Source organism: Bos indicus x Bos taurus, chromosome 10, assembly GCF_003369695.1.
Source record: "Bos indicus x Bos taurus breed Angus x Brahman F1 hybrid chromosome 10, Bos_hybrid_MaternalHap_v2.0, whole genome shotgun sequence".
Classification (NCBI taxonomy): domain Eukaryota; kingdom Metazoa; phylum Chordata; class Mammalia; order Artiodactyla; family Bovidae; genus Bos; species Bos indicus x Bos taurus.
In genome coordinates, this window is record NC_040085.1 from 6,152,312 (window position 1) to 6,172,084 (window position 19,773).

General features: G+C 39.2%; 1 protein-coding gene across 5 annotated transcripts in view; it reads right to left on the minus strand.

Moving 5' to 3' along the window:
* The window catches only part of DPP8 (dipeptidyl peptidase 8), a 54,335-nt gene extending 39,176 nt beyond the window's left edge, over positions 1–15,159 (minus strand). The window contains exons 1-4 of one of the 5 annotated variants that reach the window (XM_027553000.1): positions 14,949–15,159; positions 13,092–13,229; positions 10,633–10,902; positions 4,141–4,253 (exon numbers count right to left, since the gene is read on the minus strand). In XM_027553000.1, the coding sequence (XP_027408801.1) occupies positions 4,141–4,253; positions 10,633–10,902; positions 13,092–13,128 (420 nt within the window). In that variant the 5' untranslated portion in view covers positions 13,129–13,229; positions 14,949–15,159. The other 4 variants (XM_027552999.1, XM_027552997.1, XM_027552998.1 and 1 more) reach the window with 4 other exon arrangements.
* Between the last annotated feature and the right edge of the window lie 4,614 nt (positions 15,160–19,773).

Sequence of the window (19,773 nt, forward strand, 5' to 3'; positions counted from 1 at the left end):
AAATAGATAACTGATAAGGACCTACTCTATACCACAGGAAACTCACTCAGTATTCTGTAATGGCCTATATGAGACAATAAGCTAAAAAAGCGTGTATATGTAAATGTATAACTGATTCACTGTTGTATACCTGAAACTAAGATAACACTGTAAGCCAACTATACTCTAATAAAAATTTAATAAATAAAATAATCATATGGATTGAAATCTTTGTATTTTCCTCTCAACTTTATGGTAAGCCTAAAATTGCTTTAAAAAATCATTTTTAATGAAAAAAAAATAAATAAAAGTAGGTATGTATATCCAAATCTATTAAACCGAATACTTGCAATTTTTATATGTTAATTATACCTCAATAAACCTTTAAAAAGTGAAACCATATAAAGCACTAGATAAAAACATGGGTAAATTCTTTTATAACCCGAGTGTAGAAAAACTGTCCTATGATAAAAGACAAATTCTAGAAGCAATATCAGAAGGATACATTTTATCATACAAAAGTCTTTCATGTGGTGTGTGAGCACATGCACACACACACACACACACACACACACAAATACAAATTACAACTTCATGAAAACATCTGAAACTATATCACAGACAAAGGGTTAATATCTCCAGGAAATAAAAGGCTTCTAAAAATGAAAAAAGGACCATGTTACATAAAAATGGTTTATAGATAAAAAGATGATCAACTCTGCCTATAAAAGAATAGCAAATTAAACTACAATTGGGATAGCATTTCTATCAGATTTGCAAAAAATCCAAATGTCTGACTACAAACTGTGTTGGAGAATCTATGGGAAAACAGGTACAATTATTCCTTGCTGATGGAAATTCATAATGGCACAGCTCCTATGGAAGGAAATTTGATACCTAGCAAAATTACAAAACCATGTACTGTTTGGTCCAATAATTTCAGCTCTAGGAATCTAGTTTAAAGATACACTGGCAAAATGTAAAAAGTTGTATGCCCAAGCTATTTTAATGCAGTACTATTTATAATACAAAGATTGAAAATAACTAAAATGTCCATCAAGAGGGAACTGGTTGAATATGATTCATCTGTACAACACAACACAGATGTAAAAACAAATAAAGATTATGTATACGGCTTGTCCCTCAGTAACTAGTACTCAGATCAAAGTCTCTTAATACCACTTTCCTCTAAAGGAAGCAGACAGATATGGCTGATTCCAAGCATGGAAAAAGCAGTGTGAAAGATGATCATGAAACATCTCCATACCACCAAATACCAATTACTACCAGGATCATGTCAAAACGATTTGATATGTCAAGTTGACGGGGATTCTAACAGTCAAAAATAAGATAATTTGTACAATAAGAATAACAACTGTCAATGGATCAAAAGATACCAAACAGGCTACACTGTAAATTAATAAAGATATAAAAATGAAAACCAAATACTCTCCAAAACTCCTAATTTATCACACATAGAAGACTGTGTTTGAAAAATGGGAAAGAAAGGAAAGAAACATCCTGCCTTTCTATCGTGAACTTCTCCTCAGGATAACTGAATAATTGTTGAATAGCAGTTTTCTCTTTATAGAAGTTTCTCAGTTAATAAATGAAGAAGGAATGATAAAAACTCACTGTTTTATAATAGATCTAGGTAATGATCAAACGACGCTATCATCACAAGCAACTAAAGTTCTATATGACTTTTGATGGGGGCATATAACATTATTGATGAAGTATTCTTTACCTTTTAAATTGTACAAAAAACATATATACATATAAATAATATATATAACATAAAATTTGCCACCTTAACAACTTTTTCAGTATACCACTCAGTACTGTTAATTATACTCACATTGTTGTGCAACCCATCTCCAGAACTTTGCCATTTTGCAAAACTGAAACTCTATATCCATTAAACTTATTAAACAGCATCTCCTCACTTTTCTCTCCCTCAGTCCCTGGCAACTACCATTCTGGTAGTCTATCTGACTACTTTAGGCATCCCATATAAGTGGAGTCATGTAGCATTTGTCCTTTCGTGATTGGCTTATTTCACTTATCATAATGTCTTCACGGTTCCTTGATGTTGTAGCATGTCACAATTTCCTTCCTTTTTAAGGCTGAATGATATTCTGTCACATATATATGCCAGACTTTGTTTATTCGTTCTTCTGTCCATGGACACTTTGGCTATTATGAATTATGCTGCTATGGACATGGTGTAGAGTTATTTGTTCAAGACCTTGCTTTCAATTTTTTTGATCTGTAAAGTAGTCTTGGGTGGGGAGGGGAAGCAAACCTGTGTCTAATCAAGCTTCTAGATCTGACTACCTATTTCTATTTATAGAAAATATAGGAAACTGAAGAACGTATCAAATAACACCATAGGAATACAATCAGCAGAACAGACCCTCTTTCTTCAATAGATAAACCGTAATGGGGAGAAAAGGACAGAAAGAAAATCAGAGGATTAAAAGGAAAAGAAACTTAAGAAACCTATCAATAAAAAGTAACATATCAAACTTATTTCAATCCTATTTAACAAATCAAGTGTAAAAAAAAGAGAACATTTATCTAAAAATCAAGAAAATTTGAATATTTCATATGAAGAAATGATTAATGACTTTTTAAGATATGATGATACTGTGGTAATGTCTAAAAAGAATATATATTCTTTAGAGATACGATCTATTTAGGAGTGAAATGATATATTTGGGAGCTGTTTCAAAATATTCTGAAAAGGGGGGTGGGGACTGGAAAGGCTGTAATGAAACACTGATGGCCAAGATGTGATCATTGTTAAAACCAGTTCACATGGGATTCTGCTTTTGCACGGTTTGAAATTTTCCATGATAGACCTCAAAAAAAACCACACAAAAACCTCTGACTCACTAATTTACAACCTATTCTATGTGAAAACGACCATTATTTTAGTTCAACACACTGTTCTTAGAATAAGAAATGTTTCTGCTTTAAAGAAAAGTCACAAAGCAATGTGAAAAACATCCTTGATAAACAGTTATAGTCAAAATGGTTAGCTGTCATGGAAGCTATTTTTTTTTTTTTTACTTCTTAAGAGAAATATCACATTTTGGTTCATTTAGCACAAATATGCCATTCAATAATATTCAATGTAAAAATATTAAGTGAGAACCTAAAAGGCAAACAACTGTACCCAAACTATAATCTTGTTCTTTTGATGTTTTCGACCATTTACATTTTGTCTAAAGACAAAATATTGAAGGAAAAAACTTAACCTTTGATTTTCCCTAAATTGAATCTTGCTATTTAGAAACAAAAACTGAACTTAGTACCTTTATTTAATCCCTATATTAGTACTGTTACTAAATATTAGAACTACAATTTAAAGATTTAAATAAAAGCTTTCTGGAAATATATATTACTTCTTTTATGTGAACAATTCTCTCCCAAAATGTGAGAACCATGTAACTAGCAAGTTTACAGAGGGAAAGGTGGTTAAACAGGGAGAAGGTAGTTAAAAAAAAAATCTGGGAACTTCCCTGGTGGTCTAGAAGTTAAGAGTCCATGCTTCCTCTGCAGCAGGTGTAGTTTGATCCCTGGTAGTACTCTTGCCTGGAAAACCCCATGGACAGAGGAGCCTGGTGGGCTGCAGTCCATGGGGTTGTTGAGGGTCGGACACGACTGAGCGACTTCACTTTCACTTTTCACTTTCATGCACTGGAGAAGGAAATGGCAACCCACTCCAGTGGTCTTGCCTGGAGAATCCCAGGGACGGGGGAGCCTGGTGGTCTGCTGTCTATGGGTCGCACAGAGTCAGACACTGTGACTTAGCAGCAGGGGAACTAAGATCCTACATGCCACACCACACTGGGTAGCCAAAAAAAAACTGAATTGTATTAATAACATCTAATATCCCTAGTCTCAGATATTGAGAATTAAATCAAATTTCAGGGTCATACACAGAAAAACATAAAAATGTTTTAATTCTTTTTTTATATTATGACTTATTGGTCTTTTAAAATTGTTTTTATTATTACTTTATTAACATATATCTTAATTCCTTTTGATTCATATCTACTTCAAGTATAAGATCCCAATTGAATTTCTGCCCCTAAATAAATGCAATATTAAAACCATACAGAAAATCATAATAACAACAACATTTAATCCTACCTGAAAAAGATCCAAAAGAGGCTTCCAAGAGAGCATTAAGACTGCTGCTCTGTTGATGGTTTTGGGAATTTCAGAATAAAACAGTGTATTTTCTCTGTTCTCGCCAGACATAGCTATAAAAGAAAACAATCATTTTTTGTTACTTTAAAAAATGGCAATCTATTTACAACAATCACAGCAGTAAGTACACAACACCTCTTACATACTGCAGGATGCTGTACTCTGTGGGACCTATAATGCATGTTAACAAAGCAGAGATGCGCACGCCATACGCCATGCTAATTTTCTTCAGTAAAACCCAGGCTCCCAGAAAATATTCAAATTTTAGTCCTTCTCAAAGCAAACATAAAAAGTATATAAGATGTTGTAAGGGTTATGTGTCATTTTTAGTTTTTTAAAAAATTGTTAGTGTCTTACAAATTGGCAACAGACTTATCAGATTTCAAATGGGGGTGCTTTGTGACAACTTCAGATGATTAAGCTTCTTTTTCTGAATCATTTACAGTATTCATTTAGAAATATACATAGGTCTAACTGAATTTGAGTTTTTCTTCAATATAAATATTCTATCACTATAATCACTAATAAGCTTCAAATGAAAGGACATTCACATTAAAACAACACAGAATCTGATATCTGATTTGCTAAAAGTCTCTTTATCCTTTACTCAGGAACTGTGAAAGAAAGAGGTCCACATTAAATAGAAGATGGGTCTATTCTGTGAAATCATAGGATAACTGAACGGGAAGATCACAGCAGTGTAGAATAAACTACATAACAGAGAGAAGTAACAGAAATACAACATGGTTATGAAGAGGTGAACCAAAGAAAACTCATAGTAAAATAAAGTCCTTTTACTCTACCATAAAGGTACCAGAAAGGTTATCACTTCCAAAAAAAACTAGGGGGGAGAGAAAGAGAAAGTAAATAACACAGGAAGAACAAAAACTCTCTCCTGGCAGAATAAATCTTCAGCCTTGTGTTTCTGATAACGGCAGAGAAGGTAGTCTGTGGAAGGACATGCTAACTTCCATGCTAACCCTTGCAAAGATTGGGGATGAGTCCCCAAAGATTCACAGCTTCCTGTATCCCTTTATTATCCTAAATTTTACTTAAACCTTTCTTAGTCTGTCTTGCCTTTTGGAGTAAAAAGTTAGTTATCAGCTGATACTTATTTCAGCATTTGTGGGAGTATTAGTTGCTCAGTTGTGTCTTGACTCTTTTGTGACACCATGGACTGTAACCTGCCAGGCTCCTCTGACCATGGGACTCTTCAGGCAAGAAGACTGGAGTGGGTTGCCATTTCCTTCTCCAGGGGATCTCCCCAACCCAGCACTTAGTTTTGCCTTAGATCTACTTTGCACATTCCAGAGTTACTTTGTTACGTATTTCTTAAGACAGTAGCCACTTATCCATACTATTCATAATCGTACAAAATACGATCATATCCTCCTTAAGCCTTTCCCTTCTAAGAGCTTTCAGCATGCAACTAGGATAAAGCTGGTTCTCATCTATTCTCAGTGAGTCATTTCCCACAATCCCTTCACATTCCCCTCTTGAAACTGCTACTGTTCCATGTCTTCCAGGATTCAACCGTGACCAATAAAAATTTCTATCATACACACTCTCCAGCTCTGTGTAACACAGAATGACCTTTTCCCATTGTTTCTTTCTTGCTGACACAACAGTATTTACTGGTGTCTGAAGTATATTACTGCAGATGGTGACTGCAGCCATGAAATTAAAAGACACCTACTCCTTGGAAGAAAAGTTATGACCAACCTAGATAGCATACTCAAAAGCAGAGACATTACTTTGCCAACAAAGGTCTGTCTAGTCAAGGCTATGGTTTTTCCTGTGGTCATGTATGGATGTGAGAGTTGGACTCTGAAGAAAGCTGAGCGCTGAAGAATTGATGCTCTTGAACTGTGGTGTTGGAGAAGACACTTGAGAGTCCCTTGGACTGCAAGGAGATCTAACCAGTCCATCCTAAAGGAGATCAGCCCTGGGATTTCTTTGGAAGGAATGATGCTAAACCTGAAACTCCAGTACTTTGGCCACCTCATGCAAAGAGTTGACTCATTGGAAAAGACTCTGATGTTGGGAGGGATTGGGGGCAGGAGGAGAAGGGGACGACAGAGGATGAGATGGCTGGATGGCATCACTGACTCGATGGACGTGAGTCTAAGTGAACTCCAGGAGATGGTGATGGACAGGAAGGCCTGGCGTGCTGCGATTCATGGGGTGGCAAAGAGTCAGACACGACTGAGCGACTGAACTGACCTGAAGTATATTAATTTTTTTGAAACAAACTTATATGGAAAAAATTAATATTCAGGTAGATATAAAACACTTGAGCAAATAAAATGGCATACAACTTTCTTGAAAAGCTCGTTATTTTAAAGAGGACTTCTCTGGTGGTCCAGTGGTTAAGAAGCAGCCTGCCAATGCAGAGGACACGGTTTCGACCCTTGGTCCAGGAAGATTCCACATTTCACAGGGCAACTGCACACGTGCATCGCCACCGCAGAGCCCACGCGCTGCAGCTCCTGAAGCCCCGAGCACTAGCGTCTGTGCTCCACAGCAAGAGCAGTCACTGCAGTGAGAAGCCCGAGCACAGCAACAAAGAGTAATAACCCCTGCTCACTGCAACTAGAGAAAGCCCTTGTGCAGAAACGATGACCCAGCACAGCCAAAAATAAATAAATATTTTAAAGACTGTCAATTTTCCTAACTTCATCTGTAAATATAATGCAATCCTAACATAACACAGTTTAAGTAGGATTGGGAGAAAGGAGCTTTAAGCTAATTAAAGTTCTCACAGAAAAACAAGCAAACAAAAATAATCAGGAAAAGTATGAAAAAGAGTAATGAAAAGTACTGTTTGTTTACTATCAAACAGTAAAACATCTAAAGTTATAGTAATAATAGTAAGAGCAGCACAGTATTGGCCCTTGATTTGACAGACAGATCAATGGAGCAAAACAAAGTCCAAAGTACATAAGGATTTCAAAAAAATACAATCTGGAGTTGAGATAACCTTTCTAGATGTCTAGATGGGATACAAAACTACATAAAAAGTAAAAATTTAACTACCAAAAAAAAAACACCAACCCACAGATTTCTACAAAAGGACCAAAGGCAAAAAAATTCAACATTCAGGGAAAAAATTCAACATTCAGGGAAAAAATTCAACATTCAGGGAAAAAATATCACAATGGATTAATTCCCTCACTGTACAAAAAAATGCTTTAAGTTGACAAGAAAAGTACCCACAACCCAATAAAAAATAGACAGTGATTACAAACAGATCAGTCACAGAAAAAAACACACAAATGCCTTGTAAATATGTGAAAGGATGCTCAACTTCACTCATAGGAGAAATACAAATTAAAACTACAATGAAGCATGGCGATATAATGAACAGCACGATGCCTGTAATTAATAATACTATAGTGCATATTTGAAAGTAGCTAAGAGAATAAGTCTTAATAGTTCTCATCACAAGGAAAAAAATTTTTTTATTAACTATGGTGACAGATGTTAATTCGACTTACTGTAATGGTCATTTCACAATGTACAAAAATATTGAATCATTATGTTGTACACATGAAACTAATATGTCAATTACACTTCAATTAAAAAAACAATAATAAAAAAATCACAGTGAGGGATTGCTGTTCACCAATTAGATTGGGAAGGATAAAAAGTTTGCTCACTCACTATTGGTACAGGTACAGAGAAATACATACTCTGAGACAATGCTGACAGGGATGTAAACTCTGTAACCTCCATGGAGGGGTAGTTTGACAATATCAATAAGAATTCAGAAAGTGTACACCTTTTGTCCTAGTAATTCCACTCTTTGCAATTAGTCCTATTAAGTAAATTCACACATGCATAAAATGATATATAGTGATATTTGCTCCCTCATTTTTTGTAATACCAAAATAGAAAGACCTAAATGGCCATTAGTAGGGGCCTGGTAAAGTAAAATATGGGGCTTCCCTGGTGGCTCAGAGGGTAAAGCGTCTGCCTACAAGGCAGGAGACCTGGGTTCGATCCCTGGGTCAGGAAGATCCCCTGGAGAAAGAAATGGCAACCTACTCCAGTACACTTGCCTGGAAAATCCCATGGCCAGAGAAGCCTGGATATGGCATAATTATATAATGGAATACTCTGAAATTGCTTTAAAAAAATCTATAATTACTAATGTGGACTCATGCAGAGACTATCAAAAAAAAAAAAAAAAAACACTTTTGGAGGAGGGCAGGAGACCTATTTTTAAAAACTTGGTAAACAAAGGCACATCAGGAGGTCAGTGCCCTCAAACTCATCTCAGCCCGTCCTTTTCCACCCAGCTCTCAGCTGTGGGAGTTTACTCGGGCCTCAGCTCCTTCAGTGTTCTCATCTCTCACATTCTTTTCTTTCTTACTCTACCAACCAACACCAACCAAACATTCATTCCCTCAGGCTGTGGGTTAGGAAAATAAAATAGCATAGCATGACTACATGAAGGAACTCCAAAATTTATGGGCTTGGGATCCCATTTCAACTACTGTATTAGGGGTGAAATCCCTTTTGAAATTACCACTTTTAATGGTAATTAATAAACATTTTTGTGAGACATTTGTTTACAGTTAAGAACTACAGACAGTATGGCTATAAGTTTAAAATACTATACAAAATATAAGGCCTTTCCCCCTAATTTTGCCCAAACTCTCTTCCAATCAAATTGCCTGATTTAGCAATTATGAATGAGCTTTTCTTACAATGCTTCTCCAATCAAAGGAAAGTCTGACTTTCTGCTTCCAACAAAGCCACAGCATAAGTTTCTTGAGAAAGATATATATGTATTCCAAGATGACTTGGGCTTCCCTGGTGGCTCAGATGGTAAAGAATCTGCCTGCAATGCAGGAGACCTGGGTTCGATCCCCAAGCTGGGAAAATTCCCTGGAGAAAGGAATGGCTACCCACACCAGTATTCTTGCCTGGAGAATTCTATGGAGAGGAGTCTGGCGGGCTATAGCCCATGGGATCACAAACAGCAGGCATGACTGAAAGACTCACTTTCACTCAGACAACTTACCTAAATATTTCAGCACCATCTCTCAATAAATGTATTCAATGAGTGACAATGAATGAATAAATGGGCCTTTGGGACTTAAGCTAATAACTGTACAAATAATAATTACCAGTTGGTGAATACTAGGTAGCATACTGTAATTTACAACTATTATTTGGTGTTTTTTTCCGGTATTTTTTACAACTATTATTTCTAATCCTAAAAAATAATACTGTAGTGCAGACAATTGTTTGGGAGATCGCATAACCAAATTTTTTTTTCTTTTCTTTTTTAGTTTTCTTCTTCAGACTAGCTGTAGTAAAATTTGTTTTGGTTGTACAAGAACAGTATTGTGTTTATTAACATTTGTTTAAATTTGGGTTGGCCAAAAAGTTTGTTCAAGTTTTTCCATACGAGCATACAAAAACCCGAACAAACTTTTTGGTCAACTCAACACTTAAGACAATCCTGTGAGATAGATATTAATCCTTGTTTGATAGATGAGGAAACTGAGACTCACAGGGTTAGTAAGTCAGCCATGAAGTTGATGCCAGAGCCTAGGCTTCTGACTCCAAGACCACCTCTTTATCTACCGCCCTGTGTCTATGTATGTGACAGATTAGTCATTTCTTTCAATGCTGTTCTGTGCTTAGTCGCTCAGTTGTATCCGATCCTTTGCAACCCCATGGACTACAGCCCACCAGGCTCCTCTGTCCTTGAGGATTCTCCAGGCAAGAATACTGGAGTGGGCAGCCTATCCCTTCTCCAGGGGGATGTTTCCAACCCAGGAATCGAACCAGGGTCCCCTGCATTGCAGGCGGATTCTTTACCAGCTGAGCTATCAGCTGTGCCTAAGCATCCTTGGTGCTCAGTCTTTACTACCTATTCCTTTTACCACAACATCTTAGCAAAACATTTAAGGTTTATAAACAAAAAAGAAACAAAAAAAGTCAATCAGTGATATAATAGACTTAAGGTCAACATATCTTAAATCTGGACTGAATGGGCTCAGGAAGAAGAGACCAAGACCAGCCTTGATTAAAAAAATGAAAGCAGCAGCTGTTGAGAATGGCAACAAACTACTGGTTTTATTATGTGTGTTCCTCATCCACCATTCCTAAAGAAACTGACCATACTGAAGGAAAATCATTTACAATTAGCTTTAGGAAGAAGTAATATCTGGCATCTTTACTTTGAAAGTAAGATCATGATCAACTGATTTGTTATCTGCAAATAAAAACAAAATTAATGGGACAAAAAGTTAAAATAGTACCAAAACTGAAGTTCTTCAAATTATTTTTTTCTCTTTAGTGGAGCCATCACTGATTCACTTATTTATTCAACAAAATTTGAGTGCCCATTGCATCTAGCCTCTAATTCTGAATTAAGAAAGCATTTCCTTTCAGAAACTATGACTTCACACTCACCAAGGTAATAGATCCTGTCCGAATGAGGCCCATCTGGGTCATTCCTCTTCACAAACATAAAATCATGTGGTGCCTTAGCCATCATGTAGCCATGGTATTTTCTGGTATCAGCAAGCAGCTTTTTAAGCTGACTCCAGGAATATCGCTCGACATAAAATGGCTCCAATTTAGGCCGATCCTGTGATTCAATATTCTCCTCACACTCTGCAGTTTCAAAGATCTCAACACCCAGCTGTTCTGTTTCCATCGCTGCTGCCATGTTGCATTTTCCTAAAATAAATAAATAAGCCACATGAAGTTCACAGATCTGTCCTCTCTTACATTAATCAGAATGACAGCCTGATTAGGGTCCCCCTTCCCCCCCAAAAAAAGGGGGAAAAGTGCTTTTCAGTACAGTTGCAATGAAACTTAGTACTAAAAGCAATAGCTCCCCCTTCTCTGTGTTCAGTGTGAAACAGATTTAAAAAAAAATTGAGGTCATGTCTATTTCACAGTGACTATAAATCTCTTTGGCAACTTTTATAAAAGGCTCTCCTTAGGTATCTCTTGCCAAAATTCCTTCTTCTTTCCCACACTGGAAGGAAACAGGCCATATGCCAGTTGGCTGCTATGTTCCTTCAAAGAGCATGTCAATAGTGAAGCTAAATGTGCCAAGGGAGTTGAGTGTTTTTGCACTTTAAAAAAGTAATACATTTGATACATTGTGGACTTCTTCAGCTAACAGAAATAATCACAACCAATCAGAACACTAATAAAATTGTTGCCAAAAAAAAATGTAATAATCATCCTGGAGCATTTACCCAAGATAACACAAATACCATTTCCTTTTAAATAGGACCTCCAAACACCAAAAGACCTAACTGGTTGATACGTTTTTCTTGTCTTTGCTCTTGCTAGATAGCACTATTTGACCATCCCTTGTGTGCCTTTATACTTTTATTACTGATTACGCAACTTTTACTCTCATGATCAAATGAGAAGAGAAGAAAGTGGCTTTAGTTGTAATTTATGCTGAAAACATTTAATGTTTGTATTATCAATATTTTGACAAAAGTCTGAACCCAATTTACTAGTTCAACCCCAAAACAATATTAACATTTTATCTACTAACGATGTTTCTTTCATTTTACAAATCTGGAAGATGATGATTTTTTTTCCTCTATCCAGTTCAATATTTAAATATTAACAGGTGCAAAGTATCAGAAAAAAACAACAAGTGTTATTATAAGCCACTGTAAGATATTCTGACATGCATTATTTATAACACTACCAAAAAGGAACAACATAAAAATTTGGGGCAACCTGCTCTTTTGGAACTAATAAATGCCAAAAACATGAGGACCTGGGAGATAAACTACACTGCCTTTGTATAACCAGTTCACATAATTATTAACCACTTCTACAACAAAAATCAATACATGGCTGTAAATTTAACATGTCTTTTTTAAGGTTTAATTTCACAGGTTAATAGGAGCTCAGGGTAAAAAACTACGGGCCACAGAGAAAAAGACTAGCAAGTGTAGGCTGTGAATTACTCCATCAGGTATGCTGTGTGATGAAATAAACAAAACTGAATGGCTAGGATACTGTGCCTTTTTTCAAGTTACCGAGAATTACACTGCCATTTTCAATGTAACAGTAGCAAGAGCGTTGGAGAGTTTTACAGGTATACAACTTGCAACATTATTACAACTGGGCATTTACCTCCCATGATTAAAATCCACACAGCTCAATAGAAAAGTCATTCAGCTCAACTGATACTCAGCACACTGATGTCAAGTAGCAGTATATGACAGTCGTGGTTGTTTGCCCATCTAAAAGCTGGTGGAGGTCTGTTTTCTATCAAATATATAAGTGGATCTAGTTTAATTCCTAAGAGAGTGAGGGACAGGTTAAACAAGGAGATACACAAACCGGGCTCATTCTTGTCCACTCCTTGTGTTAATTTGGAACTTCATCTCCAAATCACTGCTTGAAACAACAGAGAACGGGGATGGAACAGGGAAGCTTAGCAAACAAGACTTCCCAAGCTCACCGCCCAGCTTCTTGAGCTACTGATGTCTCTTGTATGTAAACCTTGCATTGCCTTGCACTTAAGCATGTATCAGATATTCCTAAATTGTACTAGATGCCCACACTCACCATTTCTCTTTCTCCACTCTCTCTCTCTCACACACACATTCTACAGTTCAAATGACACTACTCCTCTGTATTTTATGGTAAATGTATATTCTGCATTTCCTTGCACAGACCTGATATTACATAATTTTAGTAATATACACAAATGTGTAACTAATTTCCATATTTCCATAACACCTTATATATACATCCTCAAAACACGTGACCAGAGTTTTCTCATTTCAACAATGAGAAAATAGGCCAGTACACATTCTCAGTACCGTGCATTTATTTCACTGCCCCACCTACCTCTTCACTTGAGGCCCTTCCCTGGTGCCTACCTGATTGTATTTTCATCTGTTCAGATCTCTTCCACATTCAAAGAGATCTTTTTTCAAGTGACTCAACTTCAAGCATAGATCCCTCTGCTCATCCTGCTCTCTTCTCACAGGAGTCTTTCCTTTTCTCACCATCCAATCCTGCTCACCAGGATAATGAAATAAGATATAAGCCTGTTGATCATTATTAAAATGGATCATATGTGCCCCCAAAATATCAAACCTAAAGTCTCAATTAGTACTTAGAACTGACACATATTCTTTTTGAAATAATATACAATGCCTGGATTATTTTGTATCTGCATTTTCTGAAAATTATAAAATGACTTTATTTCAGAAATGTACAGCTGAATTTACTCCAAAGACTATCTACACAGTGGTTTAGTCCTGACATTTGGATACATATTAAAAGGTAAGTTATAGAAATTCTTTTAAAAGTATAAAAGGCATACAGATGTGAGATTACTCAGTGGCTATTACAAATTCTCAAAATGATAGATAATGGATAATAAAATTTATTTCTCTGTGCCTGGTCCTGTTTTTCTTTTACATAATAATCAATTTGTATTATTTGACAGAATTCATATTTAGCAGATTGAAGACAGAACAGATTCAGTGTAATAACCAGTAAGAACTATTAATACAAAACAGGCCATTTCTGTGGAAAGAGAATATGCTGTTAACATTAAGATTTTCACAAGATAAAGAATGTACTATCCATTTTCAGTGCACTCCATTTTTGCTTCTTTCCTTTCCATGTTACTTCGAAAATATTGATAACTGAATTAGGTAACTTCTCTGAAAAATGGAAGTGTTAAGTTTGTTGAAATTCTGGCTTAGTAAAAGAAAAAAGCAGAGTCTGTGATTACACCCGTTATTTGGTTATCGGTTTTAATCAGAGGCTTTCATAGCCCTGACAGGTGATGGAGAGACATGCAGGTCACCGGCAAATGGAGGGGAAAAAGTGAAGTTGTGCTAACACAGCCAACAACAGGACTAAGAGGTCAAGACACCTTCTCATGCACTAAGACTCTCATTCAGAGAAGAGTATGTCGGGTTAGAAAACAGGACTCTTGAATCTGGACCCACTCAGACATCATTCCTTAATTTTTAATCCAGGCGCCAGTTTGTCCACTTAAACATCCCAAGCCTCACTGAAGCCTAGTTATTTCACTCGCCAGGATCCACACAGCTAGTTGAGAGGTTTATTATCACAAAGTGGGCAAAGACCTTGAGAGCTAGAATGAAGAGCAGAAGTGTAGCAGAGAATATTAAGGGGACTTGGGAAGATGCCGAGACTTAAGAAAAATGTGTGAGGACAGGTTTGAAATAGGAAAGTAAAGAACCTATCCTGCCCTGGTGGGTGAAATAGAATGAGAAGGGGCCAGTGAACAAGGAGGGAAGGAATCGACCTAGAAATGGGGCAGTAGGAAGAACACCAGCTAGGAAACCAGAAAATCTCAGTCCGAATCCGGTCTGCCACAGTCGGACTTTAGGCAAATCCCTTTGCCTCTGTGGACTTCCGCTTCTCATCTGTAAGCCTGGACAACACCCGGCTCCCAACCCCAGCAAGGCTCAATTAAGATAACGGACGTGGAAGTCCGGCGGCCAGCACCCAGCGCTCAGGGGGCGCCCAGTGAACGGTGGCTGACTCGGAATCTGAGAGCCTCGGCTTCCTGTTCCGGCAACTGGGGCTCTACCACCGGCTGTGGCCCGCGCAGAGCGGCGCGCCGGGTAAATCGCAGAGCTAGCTAACCGGGAGAATGCGCCGGGCAGCTCCTCCGAGAGGCGGAGAGGCCTGAGTGGGCAGGGGCGCAGGCCTCGCGGGCGAAGGGGAAGGAGAGAGGGCGGATACTGCACCTTCCCCCCTCCCCGGCCCCGCCCGGACCGTCCTGACGCGCGCTAAGGAGCGGGCCTGCGCCGCTTCATGCCGCGCCGCCTCCACTCCAGACCCGGCTGCAGCGGCTTCCTTGGCGACGGCGCCGGCGGTAACCGAAGGGGCGAACACGGCACTTAAAGACGGCGGCGGCGGCGGCGGCTCCGGCACTTCCGGTTTCTTGCGCGCTGCCCTCCGACCGTAGAAGGCGCAACGGGGCCAAGAAGGGCGCCGCTCTCTGTTAGATGGGGTTCACTTTTGACAGTGCCGTCTAGTGGCCAGAGGGGCGAACGAGGAGCGGGAAAGAAACCGCGAGAGTGGGGGACAGAACAAATCCAGAAAACGGCAGTAACTTGCTGGAAATTACAGGAAGAATTGTGGCACGTCTCATCTTTTTTTTTTTTTTTTCCTTCGACAAATACATATTGACTGCCTCTTATGTGCGAGGAGGAATTGTAAACGCTGAGATTAGAACAGGGGCCAAGTCGGGCAAAAATCCCTGTCCCTTCATAGAGGAGACATGGAGAGGGAGGGGACCTCCGCCTGGGGATTTCTAGGTGTCTCACTGATATGGTGCAAAGAACCCTGAAAGGACGTCCCAGGTGGCTCAGATGGTAAAGAATCTGCCTGCAATGTGAGAGACCTGGGTTCGATCCCTGGGTTAGAAAGATTCCCCTGGAGAAGGAAATGGCAACCCACTCTGGTATTCTTGCCTGGAGAATTCCATGGACACAGGAGCCCCGTGGGCTACAGCCCATGGCATCGCAAAGAGTCAGACACGACTGAGCAACTGACACACAAAGAAATGTGAACTTGGAGTCAGAAAGCTTGGCTTTGGTACTAATTAATGACCTTCAGCGGGTTAGTCTCTGAGCTCACATGGTTTCTTGATCTGTGAAAGTGCTATACTAACATCACTTAGTTACAATTAAGGAAAACCATGTGTGTCATACAGATACAGAAAGATGGAGAAACTGGGGCTCAGGGCAAGGAAGGGAGTGATCTTGCTTTTAGCAGAACCAGAGGCAGGTCTCTTGACGGGTAATTTATTTTCTACTCTGCACTACACACTGTCTGAGAGAAAGAGGAAAAAGGAGCCTTGGGAGATGACTGGGAAGGTGCTAGGTGTAGAATCAAACAGTGGACAAGCTGGGCCTTCCCTATTTTCTATTATTGCAAGGAACCATTTGGCAGAGGTGTCATGAGGGTTTATTTATGTAATTATTCACCCTGAACTTAAATGTGTCTTCACTCAGAATTTTGTTTTTCAGTTGTTCCCCTAAAAGAATAGTCATTTTTTCATTGGGACTCCTCTATGAATTTTGTGCAAAAAACTAAAACAAACACAAAACACCTGAAAGGACTTTGAATGCACATGCTAACAAAATAAGCAAAACATCTTCATTTCATTAGTGAAAAAGCTGGCTTTAAACTAAACATTCAAATAACTAAGATATCATGGCATCCAGTCCCATCACTTCATGGTAAATAGATGGGGGAGAAATGGAAACAGTGACAGACTTTATTTTTGGGGGCTCAAAAATCACTTTGGACAGTGACTGCAGCCATGAAATTAAAAGATGCTTGCTCCTTGGAAGAAAAGCTGTGATGAACCTAGACAGCATACTGAAAATCAGAGACATCACAAAGGTCCATTTGGTCAAAGCTATGGTTTTTGCAGTGGTCGTGGGATGTGAGAATTGGACCATAAAGAAGACTGAGTGCCAAAGAATTGATGCTTTTGAACTGTGGTCCTGGGGAAGACTCTAGAGAGTTCCTTGGACAGCAAAGAGATCAAACCAGTCAATCCTAAAGGAAATCAACCCTGAATATTCACTAGAAGGACTGATGCTGAAGCTCCAGTCCTTTGGCCACCTGCTGCGAAGAGCCTACTCAATGGAAAACACCTTGATGCTGGGGAAGACAGGTCAGGAGAAGAAGGGGGCGACAGAGGATGAGATGGTTGGATGGCATCATCAACGCAATGGACATGAGTTTGAGCAAACTCCAGAAGATCGTGAAGGACAGGGAAGCTGCCTGTAGTCCATGGGGTCACAAAGAGTCAGACATGACTGAGCGACTGAACAACAACAAAAATGTTTACTGAATCTCTGCCATGTGCCTGCCACTGTTCCAAGCACTGGGGCTATAATAGTAAACAAAGTAGGCAAAATCCCTGACTTTGTGCAGTTTACATTCAAATAAGAGGAAAGAGACCTCCTCAAAAGCAAACAAAAACTATATAATTTTATTGATTAAAAAAACAAGCTCCAATAGATAACCAACAAGGACCTACTGTGTAGCACAGGAAATACTGCTTAATAGTGTTTAATAATCTATATTGGAAAATGACTTGAAAACAAATAGAAACATGTATGTGTATAACTGAATCACTTTGCTGTAGACCTGAAAGTAACACAATGTTGTTAATCAACTATATCAATATAAAGTAAAAAAAAGAAATTAACAGTAAAGCTCAGGGGAAAAGAAAAACACCAACCCCCTCAAGACAAACGAACACACTCCAGAGAGGTAAAAGATTTTCTGAAGTCATGTGGCTAATGATGGACTGAACTAGATTTGAATTCATATTTCTTGTTTTCAGTCTTATTTTCTCTTTCTGTGGCAGGGTTAAGGCTCCCCTGATGGCTCAGTGGGTAAAGAATCCTGCAATGCAGGAGACATAGGAGACAAGGGTTCAGTCCCTGGGTCAGGAATACCCTTGGAGCAAGGAATAGCAACCCATTCCAGTATTCTTGCCTGGAAAATTCCATGGACAGAGAAGCCTAGTGGGATACAGTCCAAAGGGTCGCAAAGAAGAGTTGGACACGACTGAGCGACTAAGCACACACACACACATAGCAGGCTGGCAGGCTTAAAAAGCCTCTAACCCTGAGAAAGCTGTGGGAGAACATCTTCATGAACCCTGGCCACCTTGTATGTAACCACAAAGGCCTCCCTCCCAGGTAAAAGGGTCAAACCGATACTTACCTGAGTTGTAGCAGAATGCGTTGTGACTTTTCTGAAACTGGAGAGGACCAGAAGCCTCTGAAGACCTTGTCCCCTTGCAGGTCTGATGAGCTGGAGACTTTCTGCCCCATCCCCTCCTACCCCCCCAGAATAGAGCTGAGAATATAAAAACCTCTTAGCTGCAGCCTAGAACTGGCTCCTCAGCAGGCAGTTATCCCAGAACTTACATTGCAGTCACCTGGCCCCTTTTGCTTCAGGAGTGTCCTTTTTCATAAGTGGGATAAGGATCACTGGCAGCTGGCATCTTGATACATTCTTCCCTTTGTGGTATATGTAAGTAATGCACTTTCTGAGGCTAAACTGGCTCCTTGCTTTTCTTTTTATTTTGACCATGCCATGTGGCATGTGGGATATTAGTTTCCCGGCCAGGAATTGAACCCACACCCCCTTGAGTTGGAAGGGTGGACTCTTAACCATTGGACTGCCAGGGAAGTCCCTAAACTGGCTCCTTGTATATTTACTGGCTGAATCAGTCAGGTCTGGGCCTTGCCAAACTTGTATATGTGTGCTTGACAAAACCTACTTAACTGTATCATATTAGGCTACACTCTAGGAACTCCTCAGGAAAAGGCAAGTTATCTAGCACACATGGTCTGAATAAATAGCATGGTGGGGATGATACAAATCCACCCTTGCTAATCAAAACAAAAAGCATCATAAAACAATCATATTCTGACATAATGGACAGCAGGCAGGTAAGTGTGAGTGAAAGCCAGAGTGGTAAGGCCAAGTGAGAACCCTTTCCAGGGAACCCTGGCTGCGACTTAAAAAAAAATTTTTTTTTAATTTAAATTTGGCTGCATCAGCTATCAGTTGGTTAAGTATTAGCTGCAGCCTGGAGGATTTTTTTTTTCCCCTTGTGGCCTGTAGCCTTCTTTCTAGTTGTGGTTCAGGAGCACAGGGGTTCAGTGGCCCCTCTTGCCTCTTTTATAGGATCTTAGTCCCAGAAGAGGGATAGAACCTATGTCCCCTACATTGGAAAGTGGATTCTTAACCACTGGGCCACTAGGGAAGTCTCTGGACTGCATCTTGAAATCCATGCCTGTTTGAGCTAATCAGATCCTCATACAGTTCTGGGCTTCCCAGGCAGCTCAGTGGTGAAGAATCTGCTGGCAATGCAGGAGACAAGGGTTCAATTCCTGGAAGGACCCTGAAGTAGGTAATAAACTATTTCCCCTGAAGTAGATTCTTCCCTGAGTCAGGAAGAGCCCCTGAAATAGCAGCCCACTCCAGTATTCTTGCCTGGAAAATTCCATAGACAGAGAAACCGGGCAGGCTGCAGTCAAGGGGGTCACAAAGAGTCAGATACACCAGCAGTTCTGACCTCATTTTTAGAAAATCTGACACCTTTTCACACTGGGCCTCATCAGAGACCAACCTGTCTCCCAGTTCTTCTGCATCTACCAGTCCATGATCTTCAGGCAGTGGTACTTTTGCTCAGGTATTCATGGGTCAGAGCCCGAATTTCTGGAGTCAGGCAGTCTTGGGTTCCCATCCTGGATCCTTTCCTTACTAACAGATTAATATCAGGCCTCTCTTTTTATTTCTCTCATCTGTAAACATTCTCCTCCCTCTTATACTTGGAAATTTTAAAATAAAGTGTAAAAGAGATAGAGAAAGCTTCTGACATAGACATTAGAAGGGGGCAGAAAGAGTGCCTGGACAATTTTTATTTAGTCTGCATATTGCTCCAAATATTTTCTGTCTTGAATACTCAACTGAGGTTAAAAGAGAAGAATCTGTCTTTGTTTTCTAACCCCAAAGTCACAACTCCCAGAA